The sequence below is a fragment of the Gavialis gangeticus genome, unplaced genomic scaffold (genome assembly GCF_001723915.1).
Source record: "Gavialis gangeticus isolate Ggan-Ray unplaced genomic scaffold, GavGan_comp1, whole genome shotgun sequence".
In the NCBI taxonomy this organism is placed as follows: domain Eukaryota; kingdom Metazoa; phylum Chordata; order Crocodylia; family Gavialidae; genus Gavialis; species Gavialis gangeticus.
The window spans coordinates 1,311,063-1,331,269 of record NW_017729028.1 but is presented as its reverse complement, the minus strand read 5'-3'; the positions used below and the strand labels follow the sequence as shown (position 1 = coordinate 1,331,269).

The window sequence follows — 20,207 nt, the reverse complement described above, 5'->3', positions numbered from 1 at the left end:
CTTTGTGTCATCAGCGAATTTGGACAGTGTGCTTTCCACGCCCACCTCCAAGTTGCTGATAAAGATTTTGAATAACACGGGCCCAAGGACCAAGCCCTGGAGAACTCCACTGCCCACATCCCTCCAAGTCAAAAACGACCCATCCACCACCACTCTCTGGGTACAACCATCGAGCCAATTTGCCATCCATCTGACTGTGTAGGCATCAATGCCACAGTTGCCTATTTTTTGTGAGAATGGGGTGAGAAACAGTGTCAAAGGCCTTCTTGAAGTCCAGGTAGATGACATCCACCTCAACACCCACATCCAAGGACTCTGTGACCTGGTCATAAAAGGAAGCAAGGTTAGTCAGGCAGGACCTGCCCTCAGTGAACCTGTGTTGGCTGCCCCTGAGCATTATCTCCCATGCTGGGCCCCTGCAGATGTGCTCCTTGATAATTTTCTCAAAGGTCTTCCCAAGGACCAACATAAGACTAACTGGTCTATAATTACCCAGGTCCTCTTTTCTCCCCTTCTTGTAAATGGGGACCACACTGGCCCTTTTCCAGTCCTCTGGGACCTGGCCCGAGCACCATGAGTGCTCATACAGCCATGCCAGGGGCCCTACTATGACCTCCGCCAATTCCCTCAGTACCCTCAAATGAAAAGCATCTGGACCTGCTGATTTAAACACATCCAGCCCCTCCAAGAGTTCCCTAACTAGATCGTCCCTGACCTTAGGCATGGCGTCATGTCCCCTAAGTCTGTTCATAGTGGGGGAGTTGTCCCAGTCCCTGCTCAGAACTATGGAGGCAAAGAACTCATTGAAGAGATCAGCTTTTTCCTTTGCTGCAATCACCAGATTGCCAAGCCTGTCCTGCAGGGGCCCCACTTTACCTGGTGCCTTCTTCTTATTCCCTGTGTATTTGAAAAAGGATTTTTTATCCTTAATTCTGGTCGCTAGCCCTAGTTCCATCTCTGCCTTGGCCTTCCTAACTGCTTCCCTGCAATCATGAGCAATGGAGGTGTAATGTTCCTTGGTGATAGCCCCTTGCTTCCACTGATAGTGTTCCTCCTGCTGGAACTAAACACTGTTCTGCTGGGACTAGGAGAAAGGTAAGCCTGGGGCTCTTGTGGGGCAGCCCAGGGAGGTGTGGGTAGTGGTGTGCTGTGCCCCCCCACCCAGCCCTGAAGCAGTTTTTTGCCACACAGGCCAGCAGCATGTTGGGGGAGGGAGGGCACTGGGCCATGTCATTTGGGGCTGGGGCCCTCCACCCCGGGGACGCTCACAGACCCTCAGGAAGGCCAAACCTACCTTGTCATGCATCCGCAAATGCATCTCAAGCAGGTCTAAGGAGGTGATCCTCCCCCTCTATGCGGCACTGGTCAGGCCGCAGCTGGAGTACTGCGTCCAGTTCTGAGCACCGCACTTCAAGATGGATGTGGACAACATGGAGAGGGTCCAGAGGAGGCCACTCGCATGGTCAGGGGGCAGCAAGGCAGGCCCTATGAGGAGAGGCTACAGGACCCGAACCTGTTCAGCCTCCACAAGAGAAGGCTGAGGGGGGATCTAGTGGCCTGTTACAAACTAGTCAGAGGGGACCAGCAGGCACTGAGGAAGTCCCTGTTCCCCCGAGCACTACCAGGAGTGACCAAGAATAATGGTCACGAGCTGGCAGAGGGTAGATTTAGGCTAGCTATCAGGAGGCGCTACTTCACGGTCAGGGCGGCTAGGATCTGGAACCAACTTCCAAGAGAGGTGGTGCTGGCTCCTACCCTGGGGGTCTTTAAGAGGCGGCTAGATGTACACCTTGCTGGGGTTGTTTGACCCCAGTACTCTTTCCTGCCATGGCAGGGGGTCGGACTAGATGATCTACTCAGGTCCCTTCCAACCCTAGAAACTATGAAACTATGAAATATTGGTATTTTAATTCTAATGGTTTTTGACATTTCTGATTTGCTGATTCTTCTGGAGGGGGTATGAAGACAAAAAGGAAATCACTGAACACTCAAGCTTGTAAGCAGGGAGCTCACAGAACATGGAGAACAGAAAAAGCAATTTGAGCACTCACTGGGAAGGTTCACTTTAACACTGTTTGGATTCTAACCTCCAGTTCTCCTATGCTTTGTGCTTGATTGAAAAGGGAGCAATCTATATCTCATTTAACCATTCGAAGCAACTAAAACTAAAGACTGCTTGCAACTGTGCATTGTTTTGCCTCTCGTGCTCATCCTGCCAAGAGAACATAAAATCTGTAGCTCAGGTCCCTTCACACACACCCTAAGTCCATGTTTCACTGTTGGTAGGTACTAATAATGTACCTTTTCTTTAGCTTTGCAGAATGGCAAAGAGACAGTTCACTTTGGACTTTTTCTGCTCAAAGAAGGCCAAGACTCCAGCTTCCCCGAGAGTCCAGTCCCCAGCACAAGCAGTGCAGTTCTGAATTATGGTACCAGAAGCAGCCACAGTGAGAGTGACACTCCAGATTGGGATGGCACATCATGCACAAGCACGCAGACAGATATTAGTACAGCTTCCAGTAGCAAGACCCTTGCTTTGGGCCAGATGCAACTTTGCTATATATTGAGGAAGGGCCATATCATCCCATAATTGTGTTTCCAGGCACTCCAGCCAGCAATAAAATAAGAAAATTCAGAAAAGAATGGTACAGCGCACAAATGGCTGGAATACAGTGTCTGTCAGGACACAACTTTCTGCTTCTGCTGCTGAGCATTTGGCAGGTCCCAAACAGGTGACCAAGCATTCCAAATTGTGGGTTTTAAATCATGGAGGAGAGCCAATGAAAGATTTTGTGAGCATTCAAGGTCTGAAGCACATCAGGCTAAATGGTGGGGTTGGCTGCAGTCCAGGAAAAGGGGGAGTGCTACATCACAACTTGAGAGCCAGAGGAAAAAAACAGTGGATGAAGACCGAGCATACTTCCAAACTGTAATAAAGACTGTGTTGTTTTGAGCTTGCCAAGGCATACATTTAAGAGGCCATGATGAGGGAGCAGATTCCGCAAATAAAGGAAACTTGCGGGAATTGATGAAACTGTGCAGTGAAGACAACAAAGTGATTCAGCAGTTTATGATTAACCAAGAGAATTTCTTCACCTACCTACACAGCTCCTATCAAAATGAAATACTTGAGATTATGGCTTCACCAGTCCAGAATTCAATAGTAAAAGAAGGAAGTTGGAGTGTTTGCCATCATAGCAGATGAAACAATGGATAACTCCAGGCACGAACAAGTTGCTCTCATGCTGCGATATGTAAACCGGTCCTTTGAAATACAAGAGCGATTTATTGGCTTCTATAGGATGCTGCAGACAGATGGTGCTTCACTTACCACACTGATTAAGACTGCTTTGTCAGATTTGGGACTTGATATTTTGGCTCTAAGAGGTCAGTGCTATGACGGAGCTGCAAGCATGAGAGGACCCTATGAAGGTGTGACTTCATGGATACTTAGTGAGAATCCTTTAGCTTATTATGTTCACTGTTATGCTCATATATTAAATCTGTGCATAGCGGATGTGGTATCTTGCATTCCCTCTGTCCAGAATGCCTTCACACTTCTTCACGAACTATGGGATTTCACTGAAGGAAGCCCAAGGAGACATGCTTTCTTTGAAAAAATAGTGTAAGAAAGAAGACAGTCAGAAACTGCTTCTTTTTCTGGTGGACCAGTAACTCTTAAACGGCTCAGTGACACTTGATGGAACTGTCAAGCCAAGGCTATCAAAGCTCTTTTAAAAAATTTTGATGAAGTAGTTGAAGCTCTGGATTAAATTGAATGCGGGGCTTCAAAAGCTAGAGTTGAAGGTTGTGTACTTCTCCGATGCCTGCAAGACTTCAGCTTCCTGTACCGCATGCTGTTTATGAGGAGAGTGCTTATGTAAACCAGCCACCTATCCAAACTTCTTCAATCAAAAGACTCTACATTTCATAAAGCAAGAGTGATGGCTAAATCCACAGTGTCTGTATTGCAAGGAGTGAGAAGTGAGGAGTTTGCAACCCAAGTGTTCAACAATGCTAATGAACTGTGCCAAAAAAATGGATATCCTGGACCTTGTGTCCCTTATAAAAGGGTTGTTCCCCCAAAACTGAAAAGAGGGGAAAATGTCCTTCTTTGAGAAGTCAGAGGAGTATTACAGGACAGAAATACTATACAGAATTTTAGACACTCTTATTAGTGACATCGAAGACCACTTCACTGAGAATGAGCTAAACATTTTCAAGTCCCTGGAAGATGTTCTCTCTTCTGAGACCCCATCAAAGGAAAGCATAGGCACTGTTTCCAAAACTTACAAGATTGCTCAAGAAGATCTGAGGTCTGAAATCAATGTATTTTCCAGACTGTTTGAAATTCATGGCAGTGCTGGCATGAGTAGTGAAGCAGAGTGCCCCCAGCTTAAAAGAAGAGTGAAGTTATTTCATGAAATGTCACTGCATGATACCCTCCCAAATCTGGGAAACCTCTTCATACTTTACCTAACTATCCCAGTTACTACAGCATCAGCAGAAAGAAGTTTTTCTTCACTGAAGCAGCTGAAAACTTACCTGAGGACCACGATGACAGATGCTCATCTTTCTAATCTGGAAATACTACAGATTGAAAAACAAGCTATCAACATTCATAGATAGTTAGGGGCTGGAAGGGACCTTGCAGATCATCGGGTCCAGCCCCCCCCGACAGGAAGATAACTGGGGTTAAATGACTCCAGCAAGGTGACTGTCTAGTCTCCTCTTGAAAACCTCCAAGGTAGGTGACTGCACCACCTCTGGAGGGAGTTTATTCCACAGTCTGGACACCCTGACTGTGAAGAAGTTTTTCCTGGTATTAAGCCTGAAGCAGCTTCCAGGAGTTTGTATCCATTGGTCCTAGTCTTCCCTGGGGGTGCTCTAGTGAACTGTTGTTCACCGAGCTCCTGATGCACTCCTCATCATCAACATACCTGACATGATTGCACAGTTTGCCAGCAGAAAGGACTGACACGTACAATTCTCCTAACAAAGTAAGTAACAGGGGGCTGGCTCCTTAAGCATGGAAAGTGTAAGTGGAGATGGGGCAGGGTCTGTGGCAGGAGTGCTAGGTGTCCTGACAATTTAAGACACAGCAGGCAGTTGCATGGCTGCCTGTACATGCTTTAGTTCCTCATCAGGTCAGTGGAACCAGCCAGTCAAAGCAGTTGCTGGGTGGCAAGGACCATGCTGCTACCTCAGATTATTTCTGTGTTTTCCTTATGATTCCTAGGTATTTTGCCCATCCCCGCAGTGATACAGATGAAGAAAAGAAAGAAGGTCTCAACAGAGCTTCCCAAGGCACAAAGCTAAGTACATGTTCTTTATTTGGTTTGGCTTGTGGGATGTTCCTGAACATATCTGTGATTTTTTGTATGTTTTATTTTCCTTGTGATTTCTAGGTAATTTGTCCACCAGTTGTAGTGAAAATGAAGGTCTCAGCAGAGCTTCCCAGGGCACAAAGCTAAGTACACACTTTTTATTTAGTTTGAATTTGATTTGTGAGTGTGACTCTACAAGCATAGCCAGGGCCCTGTGGTCTAGCTGCCTGGAGGGCCAGGATTCCTGTTAGTGGACCCATGACCCACCCCTAGGAACAACAGTAAAGTGGTAGGGAGAGCCAGAGGAACACTTGTGTTCACCTGACCCAACACACAAATCTTTGCTCCATGCAGATAGGATAACTCACGTGAATGCTTTGATATGTTTCTGTTACTCAATTTATTGTCACAGAAATATAGGCATGGATATGGGGCTTTTGGCCCGCCCACCCACAAATTGTGCCCCCCAGACTTAGAAGGCACTAGTCACCCACGATGGGGACACTGATACACGTGATGCTCCAGGCACTTTAATTAGAGCAGCTTTCAGAGCCACTCTAATTAAAGCACCCCCCACCACCACCCAGAGCATGTGTATAAATGTAGTATATGACCATATTTCCCCCTTTACTGGAACAGACATCATTTTTCATGTTATATCCCAGCATCAAGGGAATCCTTTATAGGATATCTGATTTAATATTTCAGCATTCCTTTGAGCGTATTATAGCTACAAGATATTTCCTCAAGACTGCATGCTTCATGGATATAAAATGTTTTCTCATTCATATTCATAACACAGTAAGCACGTTACAGACCAACATGGGAGTTAGGGGTACAGCCTCTGGTTCAGAACTTCCTAGACCTTAAATGCTGGAGGCTACTAAAGGGAGAGAAACAATGGAAAAAACCCTGATTGTACTTGTTCACTCTCCCTTCCAGCATCCACTCTCTATCCCTGTGTGACACAGGATATTGGGCAAGATACTGGACCTACAGACTGATCCAGTAAATCGTAGTTCTTATATTTTTATGTTCTAAATAGTCTTGTTACTGTTAGGCCTCAAAAATACAATGACTGATTCAAGGATCCACTTAGTCAGGGCAAAACCCTGGCTCTGGCCCCTCAAAGAGGCTGGAGAGAAAGTCTCTCTGCAAAGTGGTCATCCTCCTGCCCTTCAGTTCCCCATCTTTGTAGTTCCCTGAACCAAGTCTGGGAGAACTAGGAATCAAGAAGCAAAAAGGCACAGGAAAAGGGACAAACATCAGCCTTTCTTTGATCTGCTTCTTTGCCTCAGATCAAGTTTTTCCAATCCAGGCAGAGCAGATCAAGCCTGGGAGCCAGAATTCAGAGTACTTGAATATTTCATGATGTATTATGCAACACAAGTGGGGGTTTTTAATACTGAACATATGATGACCTCACATAAGTATGTCCCATCTTTAGGAAAAATGTTTTATGGTATTAATCTAATCTATATGAACCCAGGAATACAGGACTAAAAGGTATCTCTAGTGTCATCAAGTCCAATCTCCTGCTGTCACAGATAACCACATCATATGATCCCTCTCAAACTGAAGTGCACTTGGATACCATGGTGATGAGCACTTCATAAACACTACTGGTGGTGCTGTAGGATAAAATGGTTAACATTTTCAGAAGAGCAACACCTATATTCCAACAGGATGATTATTGACTACATAGATAAGTATTTTACAGATTTAAAGCATCACATAAAAACTCCTTTTAGGGCTTGGTGGAACCTAAGCTGAAATCAATGGAAGCCAAAGGATCAAGTACTTTGAGGGTCAGTTTTAAACACTGGGATGTTAGGAAATCTCTAGAGTAGGAAAGAATATAAAAAGGCGATGTGGAGAATGTCCGGTTGCATGCTATATGCATTGTGCACTGTTAGTATCCCAAGAGATGCATAGGCATTTAGTGAGCTGAGATTATAGCTATCTTAAGTTATTTTGGCAATAAACTTTATAAAACATATTAAGGTTATTTTTTTATATATTTATTTATTTATTTCCTTTCCTTTGAGTATCATCATAAACATGAGCCAACTAGACAGTGGCCTGATTCTACACTCCTTAGACACAATGATTTTTATTTAATCCCAAGTACATCTGTTGCTGAAGTATAACACTGTCCTTGGCTTGTCTACCTTTATTGTTTAGTTTTCAAAAATAACAATGCATTTTTTTCTTTTAAACCAAGGAGTCTTGGTATGTTTTACAACAGCTCTTTTTTGTGTTTCTGCGGAGTTTACCAGTTTCTACATAAACTTGAAAATCTCTCCTCTACAATATATCCTGGATTGAATCTGCTTCCTTTTAGAAGAAACCCTCCTTTAATAGCCACACCTTTATCATGCAAGCTGCCAGGGAAAGGAATTAAATTTAAAAAGAACCACCTTCTATTTACAGCCACAGGGAGAAGTAATTAAATTTAATGGAAGCTGCAGCTTCTAAATAAAGGCACAGAGACCTTCAACTCCTACCCAGCTGAAAATGAGGTTACGGGTTATGTGTTATGGGTTACATTCAAACCCAATATAACTCTATTATCTCCAGTGGGATTACACTAGGGATGTATTTTGGTATACTACACTCCTCCTTCCCTTCTCTGTATAGAAAAGCTAGAGATACACACCCATATTCTTGCAATTACAGAAAAAGGAGAACAGAAGCAAAGTGCAGTAGAAGCATAATAATGGACCCAGCAAAGATTACATTTCCCCTTTGTTCGTATTTTTCAATACTGTATATGTTTAGGTGAACAAATGATAGACTGAGGTAATCAAGGATTTTCTGAGTAACCTCAATGAGCAAGGAGAATGAATTCCTTCCATAGTAAATTTTTATCTCTTAATTTCTTACCCAATCTAAAGTTTCTGTTGCAAACAAAAAAGGAAAATGAATCTAACTCTTTCAGATAAAATATTCTCCACTGTGTTAGCAAAGGCTGGGATATGCTTTTGGAAGAAATTGAAAAAATCATTTCAAATGAATCTCCAACAGAAGATACAATTACAATTAAGTTTTTGTTAAAAGCCACCCCAATTCTGATACTGCAAGCCTGGCTCCCAAAAGAAAACAAAGTTGAACCAGGCTCCATGTAGAGGGACTAGACAAGCTATTACAATTTATTGATTCACATTTTTAAGGAAATGTCCTATAATTAAGTTCTTTGCGCAAATTTTGGACTTAGTCTAGGAAACAGACATTCGGTTTCTACCAGGAAAATCACTGATCTCCTAATAGAAACCAAAAGTATATAGATGTTCAGGCTTTTTCTCCTGGAGTAGAAATGGCCACTCTAGGAAAAAAATTACAACTCGGGTTAATTTGCTCCCAAGAAGCTGAGCACCTGTACACTTTCCCCCAGCGTAACTTCTCCTGTGGACCAGGAGGAGTGGAGCCAGAGGACAGTCTCCCCACCTTCCTGAGACTGCAGTCACCCCAGTCTTGAGAACACGTGTGTGGGGGCATCTGCTGCCCCATCCCATAGACCCGATGGTGAGGGGAACAGCAGCCACTGTTCTCTGCTTCTTTCTCAAGCTGGGCAGTCCCTGGTTTTGGGACAGCTCCCACCAGCTTTCCTTAGCTGTCCTACTGCTCAGCTGAGCAGTAGAGCAGCAATTTAAAAGCCAGAGGCTGGGACCAGAGTTGCTGCTAGCTTTTAAATTGCCACCCTGCTGCATGGCAAGAATCATACTAGTCTGGTTTAGCTCAAGCCACAGGAATAAGGCTCAACAGCACAAGCCCTTATCTGGTTTTGCAAGGACATGTGTGTGGGGCTAAAACAGGGGCGGGCAAAGTCCAGCCCATGGGCTAAATCCAGCCAGAAGTGGACTCCATTTCCCAGCAGGCTCTGTCTGCATGGCTGGAGCCCAGCCACAGCTGCACTGTGATAGCACAACAGTGGGGTAGCCATGGAGACTGGCCCCACCTGCACTGACAGGGCCCACAGCAGGGCAGGGCAGGGGGCTGCTCCAGAGCTGCTGGGATCTTGCGGTGGGGGCAGCTTGGTTTGGGGCCAAGGCAGAGCTTCAATCTGAAGCCTACATGCTCCAGGCAGGGGCCTGCAGGCAGTGAATTGCACCTCTGCCCTGGCCCGGGACCGAGCTGCCCCGCCTCAAGATCCCAGCAGCTCTGGAGTAGCCCCCTGCCCTGCCGTGCTGCATGCCCTGCCAGCACAGATGGGTCCAGTCTCCATGGCAACTCCAGCCTTGCACCATCACAGCGCAGCTGCGGCTGGGTCTCCATGGAGACCAGCCCCAGCCACTAGACAGGGGCTGCTGAGAAATGGAGTCTGGCTGCTGGCCAGATCCACCATTTTGCCCACCCCTGGGCTAGAATCTTCTTCAAGGGGCCAATCCCATCATCTTTCACATGAATGGGTGCAGAGAAAAAACACACAATAATATATATTCACACATCAAAAACGTTCAAAGGAGCTTGGTGAAGAATATGTATGACAGCAAGAGAATCTGTAAGACATCCAACACCTGGGTGTAAGGTGGTATACAGTATCAGGCAGTCATAACAGAAGGACCTCAGTGCATCTGAGACTGGGAGAAACTAGACCCTCACAAATAAACAGAGCAGGGGCAAGGCTTACATAGCTTCTTCCTAGAGGTTGGGGAAGAAGTATCAGCCCTGAAATCTTCTTCTTCCCAGGGAGGCTCCAGTTATGGAAGGTCAAATTCTGGGGGGTCCTGAGTACTCAGCGTTTCACAAGGCAGTGCTGAGGCACTTCACAGTGTCTATGGTTTTGAAAGCTTTGGTTTTGAGAGCTTGTCTCACCAAGCAAAATTAAACATTCGTAACTCAAGTCTTATTTAAACTTTTCCTGTTTGTTCAGGCCATTTTATGCCATTGCTATGTATTTACACAATTGCTGTAATTAGGTCAAATTGTTTAATTATTGTAACATGTGTGATCATGTAATCAGAACGTGTAATTATGATGTACAATTACATAATTACAATGTGTAATGACATTAGAGTGTAAATATCTTCTAAAATATTACGGAAAAAATGTACTATGGAGGCAGAAGGGGCCCACTTGTAAAGTTCAGTTTTCAAACAATTTCAGTTCAGTTCATAATGTAGCCTGACAGTTTTAATTTCCTCAGAGAAAGGGGAGCCTAATTTTATGCTCTTGAGAACTGATTTCAGTGGAGTACTGCCCATTTGCAGCACCAAGTGTGGAAATATAAACAAATAAGGCAGAAAACTTTTTTTAAAAAGAAAAATATTCTTGATATAACTAAAGAATGTTTTATTACACTTTATTATGAGAATGGATGAATCCCCTCTCTAATGCCATCTTTTATCCTAGAGCAAAATTTAAAAAACACAGAGATAGGAGGCTAAAACAACATAGCTTTAGTTACCATGACATGCTGCTGCAGTCAGCTAAAGTACCTAAATATCCCAGGGGTAAATCAAGGACCAGATTCTAAACTTGAGCATAGCTCCGTGGGCAGTGGCTTGGGCTGCTTTCTGGGTCTTATCACAACTTACAAAAATACCCAGAGGAAGGCATTGTACTGCCATTCCTAATCATTCCTGGGAGTTGGCGCTGCTTGTGCTCCATTCACTGACTCTGAGAAATAGACAACACTTTCCCTCCCATATTATCAAACGCATGGTTCACCAGAGACCCAGAACATTTGTGCGATGGCCAGATTCAGGTTCTCCGCAGGCCACCGCTCCTTCAGAGTGAAAATACATCAAGCTTTAAAGTAAAGTTGTCCTTTGACAGGGAGATGATGTAAGAATAGCACCACCTTATTCAAAATGCCTGTTCCCTGTATTTCCTTCTCATAATACTTACTTTACTAATTAAGATTTTGCATCTCCTAGCACTTGACACCCACCTCAGAAACAGGATAGTTAGTCCTGGTTCCAGCTGCAGAATCCTTATTGCTGGCTTAATGTGAACTTAAGTGCAATGAGTTTACAGTGTTGGCAGTAAGTGAAGCCACCATTTTCCTCACTCTCAGACTAAGCCCTCTACCTCATCATACTGCAAGCCTGAGAGCCCCATCCTCACATCCTGTACACAAATAGTGCCACAAATACTGTCCTCACCCCTTCCCTATTTACAGTAGGTAGGTGGAGAAAGAATGGCCCATGCACAGGTATTTAGCCTGATGATCTGGCCCTTAGACATCTGTCAATCTCACTTGCTAGGAAGTAAGAAATTCTTTAGCACACTGTAAAATATGCAATAGGAGCTATAACCCTGTGAAGTGAAAATCCTTTTTGACCCAGCTTATGCCTCTAAGCATAAGGATTAGTAGCCCTCATAAGTTTATATTGACTAAACCCACTGCAGATACTATTATTCTTATATATCTCTCAATAAAGCTTTCTTTAAAAAGGTGCATCTCCTAGAAACATTTACAATATAGTCTCCTCTTATTATAAAACTCTGATAATAGGCTACTTTGACTTCCAATAAACTTGTTGTTCCCTTCGGTATAGCATCCCTAAGGCTTGGCTTCAACCCAAACACAGCACTGTAACAAGGAAAATGTGTACAGTGTGCTTAAAAGATGCTTTATTTTTGAGCTTCTGGCCCATGTATTACTTTTCTAGTTCTTCCTCTGTCAGATGCAACTGTTCTTTAGACACAGGCACTTACAGCCTTCAAATATGGAAGTAAAAAATTAAAACTCTCCTGAAACATAACATCTAATCAATTTTCATGGCTGAGATTATGTTGGCAGACTGGTTATATAGTTTGAATCCTGCCAAGTAGTACAGAAATTCCAAATTCTCTCTCCTTTTAATTTCACAATAGACAAATCATCATAAAAAAGGACATGAGGAAGAAATATTTATCTTATGTTAATAATCCCCCTGAAAGCCTCGGAAACACTAGCAGTAACAAGGCCTTGCTGGCTCCTGACATTTAAAGACAAACTAACTTTTTGTACCTGCCAACCTTGACAAAAGCCAGAATGACTTTTTGTGTGCATGTCATCTGAGTGGAAATTCTCTCATGGGGGTGGTTTGCATTTTATGTTACATTAGATTATCTTGATAGGCCTGTCTCTTTTTTTAGCCATTTATGATAACACTTGTTATAAAATGAAAATTAAAGTAAAAAAAAATGGCTCTCAGCTGGGAAATTTATTGGCAAACATAATTACTAACTCAAATGTGATAAAGCCTTATAAATCACCTGCTCGTAAATTCAGTGCTGTAATCCTCTAAAAACTACCACAGGTCTTTACTGCTTTCTTCCCATAAAATTATACCGTGTTTTATCTGACATAAGGTTTGTGGGATTTTTAAAATATATGGAAGGTATGAAAGCACTTTGTATGAGAGCTGCTAAGATATATAAGAGTTAATTGCATTGTATTTTTATATGGTGATTGGTTTACAACAAGCTTGATCCTGCTCTGAAGATGAGTGAATACAGTGGTAAAAGACGATACCTTGATGCTTGGAACCATATAGACTGTGCCCCTGGAAAAGTAATAGTGATGATATGATAATACTGGAAATTTTAGTCAGTCCCATGAGTACATTTTAATTATGCACAGCACAGATTCCCAGGAATGCTCTATCATGACTTCCACCAAAAGCAACTGCCAGATGGGCCAAGTGACCTAGTCTTTTTAACATACTGTTGATCCATCTTGAGAACTGTGCTGAAATGTTTTATAATAGAGTTGACTTTGTGATATTTCATACAAGTGCCCCAGACAGGACCTCAAACTGAACCTAAACCACTGTTATGAGAATTCAGTGTTTAGGAAACAATGTAAGCATTGAGGGCTTGAGTCATAAATGTTGCTTTTTTGCTATTTAAAGTGCTTTATTGCCATGACTTAGCAGAAGTGCATGGCTTTACGGCACTTCAAAATGGGTACAAATGCTTTAAATTAACCCTTGTTAAATGAGGTATTAAATTTGAAGCACTATATTTTATAGCACTTTAGCAGCATACAGCACTTTAAATAACTTCTGTAGACTGGTCAAATCTCTGACCAGCGGAGAAGCCCCAGGAGGCTGCAGAGCATGCCCTACCCCCTAACCTGGAAAGTGCAGGGTTCCCTTCCTACCCTGCTCCCCCACCCCCCACCACTGCATTTCTGTCTATAACTTTATAATGCTGTAAAAAGTGCTCTAAACTAGAATGCTTTAACACCTGCATGGAGCACTTCTGTACACAGCCTAAGTCAAAGGAAGCATAAATGTTAAAGAAAAGGATATGCAACACTTGGAGCCCTTAGTAGTGGGAGATTCCTTTTCAAGGCTCACCCGTCCATTTGCATCCTGCAAGCTGCAGGATTTGGCCTTGATGCTTCATGCTTATGGAAGTAAACAGCTTAAGAAAAGCATCATGCACTTTGACTAAGTAGACCCCCCCACACACACACACCTCTGCCAACCTTTGCCACTTCTGTTATTGCTATTCTCCATCTCCATTTTTGAACAGCTAATTTCCTTCCTTGTGTGTGATGCAATATGCAAAAAGAAGTCTGAGATAAGTTTTCATTTTAGCCTATGATTCAAGTCAAAAATTTGCCTCCCACCTCAAGTGGTGAAACTATATTGACTTACTGTGTCATGTAACACCCTGGATGTACCTAGATGGAACAGCAGCACTTTGGTTATGCTGACCTGGCAGTGCCTCATTGCCAGACAGGAAGGCCAGAATTGTGATACACATATGCATACACAGCACAAGTCTTATAAAATCAGAGGCATCTAGTCTGCAATGCTCTCAAGAGCAGCAGCCAAATTTATCTGATTGTGGGCACCTAACCATCTGAACAGCATTCTGAACTGATGCATTACAGGGAAGGATGTCATCATGAAATATTCCTCTCAAAAAGAAAGAAACACTTTAAAATATACCACCATTGAGAAGAACAAATGACTTTAAAATCAAAAGAGACTTTATAGTAAGCTATGGCAGCCAGATGCAGCAATCTACAGCAGATGTCATGTTATTTGCATCAGTATAGTTCTTAGGAAGCTGTAAGTTTTCTGGAAAACTAGTCAAGAGATGTTTTCTAAACATAAAAATCCTTATACATTTTAGATGGTGAAGCCATACTTGGAACTAATTTCCAAAGGAAACTATTTTGCCTTTTCTGTTATATTGTTGGGGTAAACTATAAGCTGTTTTCTTATTCTATTTTCATGATATCTTTTTTTTCTTTAAATGCTGTAGTCTCCATGACCTGTGATTTTTCTTTAAATCAAACAAATTAAATCAGTATACAATATACAGACTATTTACCCTTTAATTATTTGGTCAGGAAATGGCCCTCAAGATACAACATTTCTTTTAGAACCATGTTCTGTACAAAGCACATTTCAACCTATGTCAGATTAAGATATGTCTATCTTAAAATGTTTATTTTAAAATAAATGCTGAGGCAAAAATCAATTAGTCCTTTTTACTTAAAAGAGAAGTTTGTGTAACTTAGTATTTTGTTAATTGAGATTTAAAAATCTTTTTTTCCTTGATAAATGGGCCTGTAATATCATTTTTGTCACATACATATTGGAGTATTTCAGTACGAAATTATATTGGATATGCATTATGAATTGGATATTATATGGATAAGAATTCAAGGAGGGACATACCTTTATTTTTCGCTCAGTATTTTTTTTTATTATGGCTCAATTTTAAAGATGCTGAACTCCCTGCACTCTCACTGCCTTGAAAGGAATGCTTAGCACTTTGCCGGTTCAAATCTTACAAATGCTTAAGATTACAACATCAATGACCAAACTGTTTAGGTACTGAGCTACAATAAATAGTATATGCATGTTTATGTGTATAAATATATATTTAATATGTACAGGGGTCAACATTTGCAAGAGAAGACTAGAAAAGAATGCATAAATAAATTCAAGCTCTATTTGTGGAACTTTATTTTTTCCTAGAAATCAGAGTTTAATGTGCATTTTAGAAAAGTGTTCTCAGAGAAAATAGAATACGGTAACTGTTTGTGGAGATGAGGTAGTTTATGTGATATCTGTGCTTAATTAAAGGTTTTTGGATCTGTTTTTTTATGAATATATAGAAGTAATTACCATTCTTTTTCCTTCCGATAAAACTGACATGTAATAGAGCCTTCTCTTGCTGTCTCCCTGTAAATGTTGCTTGGCATTCTAAAGCCATTACCACAGCAGCATATTTCCTGTGGTTTTTATAGAAGGCTGGAGACCTGAACAATCAGGATTATAATTTTATACTCTTGTTTGTTTTACCACTTGTGTGATAACATGATTAAAATAGTAAATGTCAAATCATTCTTCAAATATATTATGCCTCTGTTCTTCAGGCCAATTTTTCACAGAGATGCTTAATTTTAATGTCCTGAGGTTTTAAAGGTTTGTGAAACTAGTCCCAACACGCAGGCAAGAACACTAACAAAATTGTACATCCCAATCCCAGGCCATTTTTTTATGCTTTACACTTTTTTGTAGCACTCAGTGCCTCACAGCAATGAATGTATTTATCCTTCAAACACCCCTATGGGTTCAGCATTGTTACCCCCATTATACTACAAAACCATACAGGAAGCTAAGATTCTAGTTAAGGAGAGAGATGCAAAGGACCTTCAAGTAAAATAATGAAAATCTATAGGTAAATTTTAGATGCTGCTTCTAGCAACAGAACCTGTTTGTCTAGATGGAAAAACCCTGAACTATAAACTGATTGGGAATTCATTGAAATGTACTAAAACCATTTGGGGTCTTCTTTATTTGCATTTCATTACATATGATTAAAACTAAATGGGCTCCATTCCCTTCCTTATTTCTTTGATCTTGGATTATTCATTACTATTTATATTATCCAAAATGTTGTTCTAGGCATTTTCTAAGACAGCTCCTTGCCCTGAACAACATACAGTAAGTCTATACTACTGCAGTGGCACTTATCTTTCTAAAGTACCTTTTTGGCCCTGTTATTGTGGTATTTAAGCACCCCAGAATGCAATGTAATTATTTTCACAGCACCTTGTGAGGTAGGTGGTCCTGTTACTGTGGTAGCTAAGCACCTCAGCATCCCCATGAGATAGGGAAGTGCTATTATCCCCATTTTTAAGATAAACTGAGTATCTGATCCTCAAAGCTACTTACACCCTAATTTCTACTAACTTCAAAAAGACTTAGGAACCAAGGATGTGTGTAGATGAAATGGGGGCCCTAAATTGAAGCGGTGGGTTTTTAAAAACATCGCTTCAATTTAGGGCAAAGTAAACCCCTGCATTGTGTACAACCGTGCCTTACCTGCCTTTCCAGCAGCGGGGAGAGGAGAGCTTGCTGCTGGGGGACAGAGTGGCTTCTGGGCTGCAGGAGGAGGTGGGGGGCTAGTGCTCCCCCAGGGGGCACCCACTCACAGGCACCCAGCTCAGGCAGTCCCAGGGGGCACCACAGCCATGGAGGGAAGGACTGGGTCCCTGCACAGTTCATACAGGCAAGCAGGTGCAGGGCGGGGAGGGGGCGGGAATCAGGCTCAGCATTTTTTTTTTTTCCTTCAGTGAAGTCTGCCTTCTCGGGCTGCTGCCAGGCTGCCTGCATGGGCTGCCTGCACAGCCCCTGAGCCACACAGAGTCTGGTGCTTTGCTTAACGGCTGTAGAGCAGCAAACTAGAACTCCTCAGAGGTGTTTTAGTTTGCTGTGCCCCAAAGTCATTTAAGGCACATTACACCACCGAATGTGCTACAGCAGTTGGAATTAATGCACCAACACATGCAAACACCAACACAATTAAAGTGGTGCAAAAGCATTTAACACACTTTAAAGTGTCATGCACACATGCCCCTCATTTCATATATACACACCCGTAAGCACCTTGGAGGATCTGGGCATAAACTGTTTATCCAAGGTCACGCAAAAGGCTCACAGGAAAGTAGATCCTTAGAAAATCCAGGTAATTCCTTCTTTGGGCTGTATGCCTCTCATTACTTAGTGTTTTTACATGTGCTCCAGGGTGTAGGGGGGTGGCACTTTAATTAGAGCAGCTCTCAGGAACTAAAGTGCCCTCACCGCCATTTTGAAGCATGTGAATGCTGGATACATGTGACACCAAGGCTGCTGGAGTGTGCCAATTAGCATGCTCCAACAGACTCGATTAATGGAGTCTGCTCTGATGCATGCTAATTAGCATACGTCATAGCAGGCATCAGGCATGTGTGGAGGTGCCCATTAAGGCTCTGCACTGTTTTGACTCCCAAGCATTCTGTGCATTTTCTTTCCCTCGTCGACAGCACATCTGGCTTTACATTGCACAGCAGCATTAATATACTGCTAGGTAAAGCTACAATTTGAATTTCTCTTTGCTAAATATGTTGTTCTCCCACCACAATCTCAGAGTGTTGGTTTTGATTATAAACACCTCCTACATCCCTGCTGAGCAGACTGCTATTCTCCCACTCCTACAAATGCAACAGGAAGGTTGCCAATAGAGAGCAACCCTCAGTGAGGAAACCCCATAGAGAAATTCCATGCTACAAGCAGAATATTCATACAGCCTTGCTCCAGGGTCAATTAGAAATAGACAATTCAGGATAAATACTGAGCTTCCTAAGGATTTTGCTTCATTTTCCACTACCTAAGTTACCACGTATTAATAATCAAAGCTTCTGGCCCTTCAGCTTGGCATAACTAGCCTTAACAAACATGAATTGAAAATACATAAGATACATTTTTAATGAATGTAAAGCCCAACAAACTAAACAATAAAATTGGTCAAATATTTCCCATAAATGTCTATAACAGAGAAATAGCCTTGTATTTACAACAGTAGGAACTTTTTCCTTTATTTTTTTCATATTTGTACAGAAAGAAACACAATGTTGCTATTGTTGCCTCACTTCCTGATCTATCTCCCTCTTTTTTAGCACTGAGAAAGGAAGAAAAAGAGAAAAACAACCATGTGACTTTAATGGAAATTTGGGAGGTTTTTTTTTTCCAGATATCTTCATAGTAGAGCTCCTAAGAAAAGCTGCATGCTTAAAATTTGTGATCCTTCAATCATATCCTTGTAACCCTCACCCCAGTCCTAGAACAGCTCATGGCCTCAGGTATCCATCAGGCCAATCATCTATCCAAGCTCTTCAGACCAGGGACCTTGTCTTTGTGGTTGACATCCACACCACATCCCTTACTCCCTTTACTCCCACTGTAACAGGGTGAAGATTAACCCTGTTCCTAAGGGAAGGTTGAAGGGGCTTATTAGACAAGCAGTAAAGAGAACATGAGTCAAAGACCAAAGACAGGGCAAGGACAATTACTCACAAGGTTCAGCTGAGTTGGTAGCACACCAGGAAACAACTAGAACTTCATGATCAATCTGGCCATTGGCAACAAATAAAATGACTAGGAGGGGAACAGTTCCTCGCCCTGCAGGGCACCATGAGAAACAGAGAGGAATGGTGAGGTGAGCTGGTGCAGAGAAAAAGAGACAGCAGACAAACCACTGAACTGAAAGACACCAGGCCAGAGTCAGGCTCAGTGGGTGAGGATGTAACCACTTTGAAACCCACTCACAAAGAAGTGAAGAAAGAAGAGATACTTACCTTCATAAAGGCCAACAATCAGGACGATCAGTGGAGAAAATAAAGTTATTAAGGAGCCAACCTACTGGCAGGCAGCCTAAAGGAGCATGGATGTCGGCCGGTTGGTTAGTTAGCCACCGCTAGAAATTTACGGGAAGCACCACGATAAACCAATTCACTTTTACTTTCTGTGTGGGGTGATTGACTAAACTACATCTTGTTGGGGAATTTACTTTCTCTTTAGTCCATCAAGTCAAGGCGTGGCAGGTGAGTCCCCAAGGAGAAAATTCATTAATCACTTGGAATCCCACCACACCCATCTGCTCCTGTTCCACACCTGTTATACCCAGTACTGAGGCAGTGAAGGTGCTGTGGGGACACTTTCCACTGCTGCTTTCAAGCTCTCTGTCTCTAGCTTTGGCAAACGTGAACGGGACACACTCAGCAGCAGTCCTCACTCAGAGCATGGGGGATACAGTATAAACATAGAAAACCACAAAGGGTAATGTACCTTGCCTAGGCACTGTATGATAATAGTGTTATTAATGCTGCCTGGAAGAAACAGTTAAATATAAGAACATGGATAGTGACCTGTGCCAGTTCTCTGGAGTTTTGGAATGCTGAAAGCTTTTTGGAATGGCCATTTCCAAGCATTAATCTACATATAGCAGGTTTGGGTTTTTTTATCTATGCATAACAGGTGTTTTTACTCACACCAATATTACATTACTTTCTCTCATACAGAACCAGTCTCAGTCACAGTTTTCAGGTCACTTCCCTCCCAAAACAAAATCAGTCGCAACATAATACAATAATTTAAACCTATGAACAAATATGCTCATTTCTGATAACATCTTATAACATTTTCAGGTGTTTTCCATTCTTAAAAAAAGACAGAGACCATGCTTTAGTCCCTCAGCACAACCAGGCCATAACCTTGACCAGAGTTTCTAGGCATTACCACAATTCAATTAATAATGAAGCTCCCTGACCTTCCTTAACCAATGATATTATGTGATAAGTTCTGTTCATTTAGGGTCCAATCCTGCTCCCACTGACAGCAATGGGAAGATTTTCATTCATTTTAGTAGAAGTTGGGCAAACACCCATGGCAAACACTTAGGCACATTTTTAAATACTAAGTACCATCATTGAAATCAAAAAGATTATTCGTGTGTTTAAGTGCTCTGCTGAATGAGAAAATCCTACACTTATTCATAAAGCCCAGAGGAAGAGACTAAAACATTTACAGAAAATGGATCAGTAATATGTTTTGCTCTTTTAAAATGGGTTACTTGCATCTCCTGTATTTATTTATATAT

General features: G+C 42.2%; 1 protein-coding gene across 1 annotated transcript; it reads left to right on the top strand.

Annotated features, from left to right (window-relative positions):
* The first annotated feature begins 1,959 nt into the window (after positions 1 to 1,959).
* On the top strand, positions 1,960 to 4,629 carry LOC109300049 (zinc finger MYM-type protein 1-like). The gene is given in 5 exon segments (XM_019520656.1): positions 1,960 to 1,996; positions 2,313 to 2,447; positions 2,955 to 3,171; positions 3,173 to 3,625; positions 4,158 to 4,629. Coding segments are annotated over 5 exon segments (1,314 nt in total).
* The last annotated feature ends 15,578 nt before the right edge of the window (positions 4,630 to 20,207 follow it).